The sequence below is a fragment of the Equus przewalskii genome, chromosome 1 (assembly GCF_037783145.1).
Source record: "Equus przewalskii isolate Varuska chromosome 1, EquPr2, whole genome shotgun sequence".
Lineage (NCBI taxonomy): Eukaryota > Metazoa > Chordata > Mammalia > Perissodactyla > Equidae > Equus > Equus przewalskii.
Window position 1 is genome coordinate 112,208,376 of NC_091831.1, and position 12,585 is coordinate 112,220,960.

Sequence of the window (12,585 nt, forward strand, 5' to 3'; positions counted from 1 at the left end):
TTAGAGTAGGTGAATCCGAAGGTAAACCTCCCTTAAATACTAAGTGGCTGAGGGCCTTCTATAAGACTGACAAGCACAGCGGGGAGCTTTCCTTTTAAGGTATTTATTGGGTAAGACAGCAGCCTTTCTGGGAGCCCAGAGATATATTCTTCAATAAAAGTTCTGTCTGATTCGAGGTGTCTGAGGATCAGAATTCATTCATTCATTCACTTAGAGACATCTCTTATTCCTCTCTCAATTTGAACAGGAAACAACAAATTGCCTTTTGGTACTAAAGAACTGAAAAGTAAGGACCATACCATCTGTACCAGAGGTTATTGGTAGTCTGGTTCCTAGGCTTTTAATATAAAAATATTTCTCTCAATAAATGTATCCAAAGACAGGAACAAGTTGGATGTCTGCGTGTCTAGCTGTTCTTTGAAGTTCAGGATAAATCATGATTTAGAACAAAAAAGTCATGGTTGAATTGGTCTCACACGCAGTCAGCTTTGAGCTTATTTCTTTTTACTTTCAGCATAACCTAAATGGGCATGTGTAGCTAAAAGTACCTGGAATTAAAATAACCACACCATTTCAACAATAGGTAGCCAAGGAAGAAAAAAATCAGCCTTCACATTTAAGTCAGTTAGTCCTTTTTTAATAAATTTGAATTCATTCATCAACAAGTTTCATATTGTATCTATCACTCAATTTTGCTATTTTTTTCATGTCAAATAATACCAAAAAATTACATCAATGTGCTTAAGCAAAATTGGGTTTTAATTTATCTTTACAATGAAATTAAATCAACATGAGAATTGATCATGATAGCAATCACCTATTCCTACTAGAATAATCCTGTACTTACCTTTAACACACTCACTGACTTGTGAAGTAGAAATATGAAACAAGAATAACAGAACATGTTTATGGGGCTTGCCCTAGGGAGAGGCATGGTATGTGAGCCACTCTCTGGGAGGTCACTGTCTACCCAGGTGTTGGGAATTGAGTATTTCAGGAAAACATGGCACCTTTCAATGCAGTAGAAGAGGTAATCAATCCAAGGCACACTAGCTAGTGTCCTGGGAAAATTTAATCCACCTGAGCAGCTCTTTGCCCCACGATTCAATGTTACTCTGACACATGGCTCACCTAAGCTAAGAGCCAGAGTCAATTCCATGAATAACAAAATATTTCACCAATGGATCAGTTTTGCTTACATAAAAATAGCCAGAAATATGAACTGGTTTTCAGGTGGAGAGTTCAACTAAGAATTATGCGATGGTTTATAATTTCAAGCCAGGAAATTCAAAATTGGACACATTTCTCTTTTTTTGAACACACTGTTGTGGGACAAACACCAGTGTGATTATCTACTAGATGCTGAAAATGATCACCTACAGCTGCAATGTGCCTGTCCCCTTAAAACAAGTCCCAAATGTGCCTGGCATCACTTCTGAGATGATCTCCTTGGTGACAATGTTAATTCTGTAGCTGGACGGGGGAGAAGTGCTTTTGATGTGGATGGAACATGTCAAAAGTTCTGGGTGCTGGCATTAAAAACACGTGATACTGCAGAAGTACATGTAATTTTTAAACCTAATAGGAATATTATCATGATGTACTTTCAAGTTCATTGAAGATTCAGGGAGAAATAACGGTATAGACAGTGAAACCCCTCTATAGTCCTAGGGTTGGTCAAGAAGAACAATACTTGTTTTAAAAATTACTCAAGTCTTCTCAGTCTCTCTCTGTACGGATTTATGTGGTAGGGCTCTTGAACTGTCTCAAGTATATCTGAACATGGGCCATAACAAACTGTCATAACACGAGTCTTTTGTATATTTTGAGCCCCTGTGAAGCATTTTGGAAAGACAGGAGTATGTAGAAAATTAACTTTTTATTACATGCAGTTGTTGAGAAAGAAATATCATTATATTCTGAATTCAACTTTTTCCTCCTTACTCAAGAGGTCTGGACATGGGTAACAGCCAGCTCACATTAATGTCAGAGGTCTGGGTTGGGAATTCATCTATATGGCTCGCTCAACGGCTCCAGAAACTACCATGGAGTAAGAGAGGTCATTGTAACAGAACAGAGAACAAAACGCCAACACTCTTCTGTCAGCACGGGCACTGCTTCTCAATATTTCTTGCAACTTTTAAAAATGGAGACTCTATAAAATAACTTTATTAGAAGAAAAGTAATTTTCTTCTGAAATGGAGTAAAGCAAACACATACCCAAGGATCTTAAAAAGTTTTTTTTTTTTTACAGAATATATGTATGTATTTGTGTGTGTATGTGTGTGTGTGTAGTTACAAATGCTATTTATAGTATAGCTATTATGTTAACTTCATTGCAGTGTCTACAAAGTTGTGGATCCCAGTCTTGGTGCCAAATGCATATAAAAAGCTCAAAAGCTATTATGACTATACCATGCAAATTTATGTTCAGAAAACCTTGGGAAGTAGACTGCAGCTCTTCTGAGCCCTATTGGGTCTCTGCCTTTGATAGTTGGGTACCTCAACTATGCATCAAAACCAAAAAAGTTTCAAATCACTTTTCTCCCAGAAAGAATTAATGTCACAGTTCTGAACAGTATAAATTATACACTTAAATTGACCACCGACTGCTTTTGTCCACATTAATTTGCATTTGGGGGTCCCTCTTTTGCACGTGGAGCTCACTCCTTGAATCACTGGATACAAAAAAAGATACCTGAAGTATTGAAAGGGATAAGGTCTTCACAATTGTCTTTTTTTTCTTGAGCAAGTTAACAATGATAAGGCCACTTATGAGGTTTTTCCCAATCTGTTTAACTTTTAGGATACCCCATTGTTACCCATGAAGAAAACTGTCAGAGAAAAGCCAAAGACCAAGAAATCACTGGCAAGTCTCCAGGTAAAAATAAAACCAGAGAGCAGCAGTTGGGAGTAGACATTGAAAAAAGATAGGAATGAAGGAAGGGAAAGGATATACAAATTGGTCATTTCTTCTAGCATGAGAATTTTTGGATTATGTTTTACCTGATGGTGGGTTTTGAGCTGTTACAGATTCCCACAAATTAAATTAGTGGTCACTTCATGGTGACAGCCCACACTACACACATCCTCAGGGAAAGTGGTGCCTCTGTCTATGTGGAGAAAACTGGTGCCAGCTGTAGAATACTGGGCGAGACTCTGGTCATTGGTTTCAGATAGAACAGAGAGAGTGAGGCATATGTGGCATTTTGAGATAAAGTATTAATTTAGCAGTTCTTTCCTGAATAGTTTGCTTTTTTTTTCTCCAAATACTTAAAACTTCACTGTGACTCTGTTTGCACAACTGTAGTCATTTCAGTTTATGGATGCCTGTGATAGAAATATTGTTTACAAAAAATATATCATCTCTTTTTTTTTCTTTAGAAAGATCTCATCTAAATAGTAAGTTAAGGTTGCGTCTATGAAACCGGTGCACCTTGTCTTGTTTCTACGAGCTTTAAAAAGTCCAAATACTGATGAGGCTGTGGATCAAAAGGAAAAAAAAGTGATTGTGTTTGTTGTCAGGTTGCTCTCCTTTGCCTCAAGAGAACGGTCATGGGTCACTGGGTGATGCGTGGTGTGTACTCGTCATGTTCCTGCAGCATCCTAGTTAGACTAGGAGTCGTTGGATGTGCTTATGAAATATGTCAGATACAGAAATAAAGGCATGAGGATGTTTCTTTGTTTCTGAAATTGAACAGTAGAAGTGTTTTAGCTTAAATCTTAATTCTAGATAACAGAAAGTAGTTACATCACAGAAAGAAAAATATGACATCGCATGCTGCCAGGAGAGCAAGCATAAGAAACAAAATCTTGGTATATATGCATATTATGCAAATATATTTTATATTAACATACAATGTTATAAGAGTGATTAATAACATAAAGACAAGGGAGAAAATCATCCTAGATGGTTTTACCTTAGAGTAACAAATAACCTGAGACGTCTATGCTTTCTGTTAGATATTAGGCCCAGAAATCCATAAGAGATGTGGAGCACATTTTCAGTGATTGACATGTCAACCAAACATTGCCAAAACGTGCCACTGTGTTCCCACATGACAGGTAAGCTGGATCCACTCCCAGTGAACAAAAAACACACTGTACATCAGAGTACTTACAATGAGATGCCATCTATTCCCGATGGGTTTTCAAAAGATGCATGTTCAGACATCAACGTGGGATCTATCTTTGTTTAAGCCAAAAGGTGAGCACGTGATAGTGGCTCACGTCATCCACTAAACCAGTACAGAAAAAGTACGCTCGCTGAAAGCAAACCCCATCTCCAACAAGCCGAAAAGCCTTTGCTTAACAAACTGAAAGAAAGGATATGAAGTGTGTGACTTGTTTTAAACTAGCAATACCACTGTATGAGTTTTTGAAGATAACTAAGAGTTTCTTTCTGATTTTAAACTAAAATATCTAACTTATGATAATAAAAGACATATTTTGGGATGATATTGTGTTTCACGCCCTCATTCTCAAGGCATAATATTTAGATGATGCTTGTCCCTTTCAATAAAAAAAGAAAAAACTATGACTTTCTTTAATATGCATCTTGTGTTAAATTGTCCATAGCTGCAAAATGTATATATGTATGTGTATCTGTTTTACATACACGTGGGTCCTTACACCTGTGTGTATAAACATATACACATACATCCTCATATACACGTGTATTTTATATATATGCTGAGAAAAGTTCACATATATATACAATTGCGTATGTATATATGTGTGTGTGTCTGTGTTTTTGTCTGTGTGTGTGTACAGGTATAAAAACTTGACAGGCAGAGTAATATTTCACTCAGTGTTAAATGAAGTCTTTGAAAAATCAAGTACAGTCACTCAATTAACATAGTACAGCCAGTAAACTAAGTTGAAAAGAGAAAAAGTGAATGGAAACACGATCCTGGACCATCTGTCTATGGCATTCACATCGGTTAGATCAGGGATTTTAATTTTGAGCTGTGAAGACCTCCTCCGTAGATGGGTCTTCTTGTGTGGGATGCTTCTGTCCCCCATGTGTCGCCCATGCCCTTCCATAGGCATGCTCTGTTTCCTGTACTGGATTCCTGAGTTGTCAAAGGATATTGGTGAATTCCTGGCGGCACCACCACTGCCCGTGACCTTATTCATTTCATTGTGAACGTCCAGTGTTGTCAACAGAATATTTCCATCAGCATCCACCTAAGTGGAAGAAAATAGGCATCGTTAGATGCTAGCATGCTAATAAATCTTTCCATATGCAAACTTAGGACAGACTTGTGTCATGCAATAACATCACATATATTATGAGAAATTGCACATCTGTCAAACCCAGCACTCTGTTTTAGAGAAAATTGTCATTTTGGAGGCTTAACTGCAGTTTAGAGATTTTATTTCCTTGATTTAAAAATTGTCATCTAGGATATTAGATAAAATAAGGGGGACCTTTTGAAATTGAAATTTCACATTATGGATACGAGTCCCTGCTGAAGACAAAATTAAAGTGCAAATACCTTTCAAGATGTTAACTTAGGTGTGAAAACCATTTTTCACAACTATGCACTGGATAGAAACTGTATTCTCCCATTTTTTCCTGGAAGTCAGCTTGTCCACTTTTCTGATGGTACAAAATATCCAAATTACCATGGAGAAACAAGTGAATACTCCTGTGATGGACACTCCTGATGACTTTGTGGGCTAGATACAGACCTCCACCCAAATATGATCTCCTTGCCCAATCCTGATCCTGGCAGGAGGCCTCCTTTCTAAGGGCCGTGTTTAAGATAGACTAAAGTCTCCTCCCACATTGGAGCCAAACTTTAGAATATTTTATTCTGTGCTAAATAAAGCTTCAGACTTGCCATGATAATGCCACTGGTCCATTTGTTTATTTGTTGGTCTGCCACACAACTTTTAGGGAGCATGCTTGAGGCTAGGGGGCCCCCGTGGAGTCCTTCCTGGATGTGTCTGTAATCTCTCCTCTCTGAGCAGTACCAGTCCCTCTCAGGGCCTCAGGGTCTATTCCACAGACCCCTGGGCACTCACTTTTCTCCAGCATGCCTTATGTTCCCCCATCTATCATCATTCTTTTGCCTGGAGAGCCATCTTCCTTGTCTTATCTTTGCCTGTAAAAACCTACACCTTTTCCAGGACTAGATTGTCCATGGCTTCTTCCAAGAAGCTTTCACAAAATTAGTTATTTTGTGGAGGAATAATTTATTGATATATTAATTTTCATCTTCTCATCTTATGGACATTCCTTAATTTCATTAAAGGCATCAAGCTAGATGTGAAGGAGGTGAGGCAGGGAGAAAAGACTCCTGACTAAGAGGAGGAAGGTACTTGTGCAGGTCTCTGAGCAGTGCCAGGACCACAGGTGGGATGGCCCCAGACAACAAGATGGCCCAGACACAGGAAGGGCTACATACATCCAGGGTACACTCAGGCTCTGGCACAAAGGCACCAAAAAAGACTCTGAGATGCTAACCCCTGGTTTGGGAATACCATTCAATTATGGATGGGGAAGATGTGTAATCATTAGGATGTTAACTCTCATTCCCCGGACCTACGACTGTGTTACCTTACATGCGAAAGGGACTTTGCAAATGTATTAAGGTTATGGACCTTAAAATAGGGAGATTATCCTGGATTATCTGGGTGGGCCCAATCTAGTCACATGAGACCTTAAAAGTAGAGAATTTTCTCCTGCTGAAAGGAGAAGAGAAAAAGAGATTCAGCAGAATGTGAAAGCAGAGAGATTTGAAGCATGAGAAGGCTGGATTTACCATTGATAGAAGAGACTGCAGGGAAAGCATAAGAAGAAATGGGACAGCCTCAAGGAGCAAAGACTGGCCTAGCTGACAGCCAGCATGGCAATGGGGATCTCAGTCATACAACCACAAGGAACTATGTTTGGTCAACAACCTGAATGAGTCTGGGGGCAGATTTATCCCCAGAGCCTCCAGAAGAGAGCACAGTCCTAGTGACACCTGGATGTCAGCCTCCTGAGACTCTCAGCAGAGAAACCAGCTGAGCCCCACAGTATGCAGACCTCTGACCAACACAACTGTGAGATAATAATCTGGTTTGTTTGAAGTGGCTATGTTCGTGATAACTTGTTATGGCAGCCATCAAAGCTACTACAGGAGGGAAGAGGGAAGATTTCAGAGAAGAAATGCAATTGAATTGGGCCTCAAAGTAAGAGTAGAAATTTATCAGGCAAAAAGAAGGAAAAACATCACAGGCAAAGGCTTGAAGAGTGCCTGAGGTGTTCTGAGAGAGGCAAACTGGTTGAGTGGGACTTAAGTCCCAGAGAGAAGGGATTCATATACACAGCTCCTGGCAGATGCTAAGCTTGAGATACATGAGATGACTGTCATTCTTATCACTGTCATTATCATCTTCCTGTCATCTTATTATTATGAGAAAGTATACCTGCAGATTAGAGTCAAGCCAGTAAGAGTTTCTGTATATCACGTTAAGGAATTTCAACTTTACCCTTTAGGTAGTGAGAAGTAAAAGAGATTTCTATGTAGAAAAGTGATATATTTCTGAAACACGACTGAAGCTGCAGCATAAAGCGTAAAGATGGATTTGAGAAGAGAAAATGAAGAGAGGGACCCTAGTGGGAGTGTACTGCACTGGTTTCTGTTTCCTTCAGGGCAGTCTGGAAGAGAAATGCCAAGAGGTTATGAGCAACTGCTCTTCTCCAGCCACTGCCACAAATGCCAGCATTTCCTCTAAGTATTCTAGACACATGTGTATCTGCAGCAGCAGCAATGCTCGCCATCACCCAGTCATTTCTGCAGTTTAAGAGGGCAGGAAAGGAATGGAGAGAGAGTTACTCATCACCCTGCTTTCACCTGGCCTCCTGGCCCTCCTGCGTACCCTGCAGAAACACTCACACCACTAATGTGGGGTGCAGCACCAGCTAGCATGTCCTTAGCCTGGGTTGTGCTTAGTTTGTCTACATCATGAGTGAAGAGTGCCACAGTGGGGATAGACCATGAAGATCTATGGTTTCCTTAGAATGGAACACAGCCAGCCTAGGGGTGCTCGGAGATGCAAATGGACCAAGATAACACGATATGTGCTGGGCAGAAGGCTCTTCGTGGAGACCCATTCTTGGGGAAGGGGACAGAGCACTGACAGAAGAAGATTAGAGTTTTGTCATTTTTTTATCCAGCGGGGGTAAAAATTCTAATGAGGCTTGTATCTTGAAAGTACGAGGGATGTTAGACCTTTGTAAGAGTTTGGAACTTGTGTTCTATACGTGTTCTTTTTGTTGTTTTTCCCTGAAATGATTAGCAGTAAAAATTTATAATAAAAAAGTCTATGCCCCTGTCTTCAGGATGAGTGAAGCAGCTAGTGGTTTGGGAGACTGAGTCTCTTACTGTAGGAAGAAGATGTGGGAGGAGAAGCCCGACAGGTAAATTAAGGTGTGGTTGAAACAGGAGGAGAGAGCAACGTAAAGACCAGCAAAGGGGCCGGCCCAGTGGCGCAGTGGTTAAGTTTGCGCGTTCTGTTTCTCAGCAGCCCGGGGTTCACAGGTTCGGATCCAGGGTGCGGGCTTGGCACACCATGCTGTGGTAGGCGTCGCACATATAAAGTAGAGGAAGATGGGCATGGATGTTAGCTCAGGGCCAGTCTTCCTCAGCGAAAAGAGGTGGACTGGTAGCAGTTAGCTCAGGGCTAATCTTCCTCAAAAAAATAAAATAAAATAAAAACAGCAGCAAAGGAGTGGGGAGTAGCTTTTCCTCTGTGCAAAGCACCCAGGGGCTGTGGGAGTGCTGAGGCCACTGGAGGTAATCACTTTCCCTAAGAAGGGAGTGATCTGAACCTACTGCAGAAGCTGTGGGCTGCCAGCTTCTAAGACAGTAAGGAGGAGAGCATGATGCGATTAGCTGAGCTGGCCTTCACACAAACGAAAGTTGAAAGTAAGATTCTAGAGGAGAGAACCCTCTTACTAGTCTTTATCTCCCTCCAGCACCTTCTATCATGCTTTATGCCATACAGTAGTGAACCAAATGGTGAGTGCTTGATAGGTGGGACTGCAGGGAAAGCAGAAGTGCACATGGGGCATCTTTCCCTGGGCAGGGAGTCAACTAGAGTGATTCTGCTAATTCAGTTTATTTTAGTACTGAAAGGCATATGTGTGATACCCCACCAAACATCTGGTTTTGAATCACGATACAAACCATATTAGGTTATCACTTAAAGAGATTTTATAAATCAGATCACTTATCAAATTAGTTCAATTAGATTTTATTTAAATGTCTAACATTTTAAACAGATCCACTTAAATTACCGGTAAGCTAGTGTATTTAAAACAAAATTTATCTAAAGTCGAGTCAGAGAAACGACCAAAGGTAAAAGATGCTTGTTTTTTTTAAAAGGTAGTAATGTAGAATTTTTTCTTTTCAATAATAAGTGATTTATTACAGATTAATTAGAAACTGAGAAGATTGAAATTTTTTTCCTGAAGGTAGAAAAAAACAGAAAACATTATTTAGCCCTAAAAAAATTTTTCTCTATATCCTATGTAATGTTTCAAACACAACAAAACCACGAGATGAAAAGCCCAGTCATCCACTTAAGAAGGTGGGCGCCTCACTGGACACATGCACAGGAAGGAGCTCGATCCTTCCTCAGGATTGTTCACGCAAAATACTACCGTACACCTGCTCCATTGCATGCCCTGTGCAAGGTGCAGGACGACACAGATGAATAAGAGAAGGTCCTTGTCCTCAAGGGGTCCAGGAGGTGAGAGCTTCAAATAATCAGCAAATGCGTTTTTAAAAACAGCACATACTGCCTTTAAAACATATTTTTAAATACATGCCGACAATAACATTTCTAGTTACCGAAAATGCCATATGAAAAGCTCCTTTTATCAAAATTTAGGGGATTATGATGAACAAACGTGTAGAACGAAATACCAAACAAAGAAATGTCTTTTGTTAAAGGAAAGGAGAGTTTTGTGATATGTTTATTCAGATGATCTTCAATGGTTCTAATGACGCAGAGTTTCACCTGGCTTTAAAAAGATTCAATTTTGGATATCTTCCCACTAGGAAAGTGAAAAACATACCACATCAGTGGAATAAAACTGATGACAAATACGACTCATTCATGGACAAACATTCCACGAGCATTTACCATGTCTGAGCCACAGTGTGCATATTTTGGTAGATGGAAAGAATTGGATGCTGTCTAGTAGAGAAGGCACGGTGGCCGCATTAAACGTGACATGCCGTCTCACAAGCACAGAGCATGTACCGTGAAGCTAGGAGAACAGGGACAAGGCCAGCTGCTTGCAGTTGGGAGTGACAGAGGCAGGATGAAAACAAGTAGAAAAAAAAAATCAGGAACAATGTCATGGAGAAGAGCAGCTGGCGTAGGTCTTGAAGGACCGAAAGATGTGGACGAAGGAGAAAGAGATTCTGGGAAGAGAGAACCAAAGGCAGAGATAATAAAGTATATGGTGATTACGGGAAGCCCCCAGGGAGAGTGCAGAAAACAAAAGAAATAAGGAAAACTGAATGCTGAGTTGATTTTTCAAGATTTAATGACAAATTTGTATGAATTAATATTCTGTCTTCCCCAGTCCCTTGTGGCCAGTTTCTTGCATTTGGGAAAGGACTTCATGAGGGTGGGGATCTAAGTCTGTCCCTTGAACTCTAGTGAAGGAAAGCTAACCTGCGGGAAGCAGAACCCAATATTGTCAATGATTTACAAAATTAGAGTGCCCTTGGGGGCGTTGGACACTATGGCTCCCTTGCAGCTCTTTCAGGTATCAGGACCAACGCAATTACCTTATTCCTGTCTCACAGTGGGTGAATAGTTGTAATGGAAACAAAGATGTTGAAAGGAACTTGAGTATATATTGAATCAGTAAGACCTTAGTGTAGTGGCTGCTTTTGACTTACAGTTTTACATTTGCATAGCTTTTAATTAAACATGAAGCAATGTGTAGAAAATTCACACCAAGATTACTAGAAGGCATTTTTTCCTAAAAGAATTAAAGGGTTATTAAAATGTGCTAAATCTTAGAAACTAAATACTTTAAACAAATATTTCCAGAAGAGATGCTAATCTTTTCCTATCACCTAGAATTTAAATCTTAACACAGATGCAAGTGATTGTGGGTGAAATACAAGACTGAAATGCCCTGTATAGAATGACAGATGATGACTTGCCATTTTTAAAGCATTTCATGAATATTCCTTATTTTGAGGAGTTTGTCTCATATCTACTATAATTGGAATCATTGACTTCAAAGTAGTTTTTCTTCCTGCTCTTTAACCTGGATAGGAATAAACATTCAAAGATAAAAAACATCTTACGCGAATATATCACAAAGGGGTTTTCATTTTTTCTAAGCATCTGTCATCGGATTGGCCCATTTTTGATATCATTCTCTGCTTACCTTCAAATTTCTAAATGAGTAAAATATTCTAATTTTAGAAAAATAAAGTAATTGTCACATAAGGAATGAAATATTGCTCTTTAGTTAGAGGAATGATGTCAAGCCTGCAGCTCTGATTCCTCAGCAAGAACTATGACTTTCTGCCACTTCACGAAATTCAAACACCAACTAGTCACCTTGCAAAATATCACAAGGCTTGTAACCATAATATATGCACTGCAACCAAAGACTAGCTCTTGGGTATAGAAACAACTCAGGAACAAATAGAGGTTAAGCACAAATAAATTAAGGTCAAGATTTACATTGTACCACTTGTCTGGCAAAAAGCTAAGTGACTATGTAAACAGTTCGAGCATTCATGAATCAACCACTAAGTTAAAATATTGTACAATCACTAAACATAAGGAAAATCTACTCATGGTTTTGCAGTAGGGTCAATAATGTCAGAGTCTCAAAGGCAGTTGCTGGTGGCACAGATCCCTTTGGTGGCCCGCAGAGCCCGAGGGCACTGCCCCAACATCTCTTTCAGGATGCAGGAAGGTGATCTCAGGAAGAACAATGACAGCACAATCCTTGCTGTCAGCCCAGTGTCTCTCAGACCAGAGAAAGCTGCCTGTTTTTCCCTCCCCAAAGCCCCACTATGTAGTTGTATATCCTAGTTGTAGGTCTCTCTAGTTCTTCTATGTGCGAGGCTGCATCAGCATGGCTTGATGAGTGGTGTGTAGGTCCGTACCTAGGATCCGAAACGGTGAACCGCAGGCTGCTGAAGTGGGGCACATGGACTTAACCACTTGGCCACAGGGCCAGTCCCAGGAACAATTTTTAATGCTTATCTTTAAGAGCATCAAACCTACATTTAAAACTAGTATACATGCAGTTGTATGTCAACTTCAAACTGAAAGAGCTGATCTAAAATTAGAGATTTTTAAAAATACAAACATGTAAAGGCTTTAACAGATACCTGCTGGGAAAGCAGAAATAAATTTTTAGAAAAACAAACAATAAAAGTGAACTTATGGGGTGCTGGCCCAGTGGTGCAGTGGTTAAGTTCGCATGTTCCGCTTCAGTGACCCAGGGTTCGCTGGTTCAGATCCCAGGTGCAGACCTACGTACTGCTTGTCAAGCCATGCTGGCTGTGGCAGGCATCCCACATAAAGTAGAGGAAGATG

The 12,585-nt window shown here is 40.0% G+C and overlaps 1 protein-coding gene across 2 annotated transcripts in view; it reads right to left on the reverse strand.

Annotated features, from left to right (window-relative positions):
- Positions 1-615: 615 nt before the first annotated feature.
- Positions 616-12,585, reverse strand: part of GABRB3 (gamma-aminobutyric acid type A receptor subunit beta3) — a 221,627-nt gene continuing 209,657 nt past the window's right edge. For both annotated transcript variants that reach the window (XM_070572263.1, XM_070572253.1), the window contains exon 9: positions 616-5,190. In XM_070572263.1, the coding sequence (XP_070428364.1) occupies positions 4,849-5,190 (342 nt within the window). In that variant the 3' untranslated portion in view covers positions 616-4,848. The remainder of the gene's footprint in view (positions 5,191-12,585) is intronic.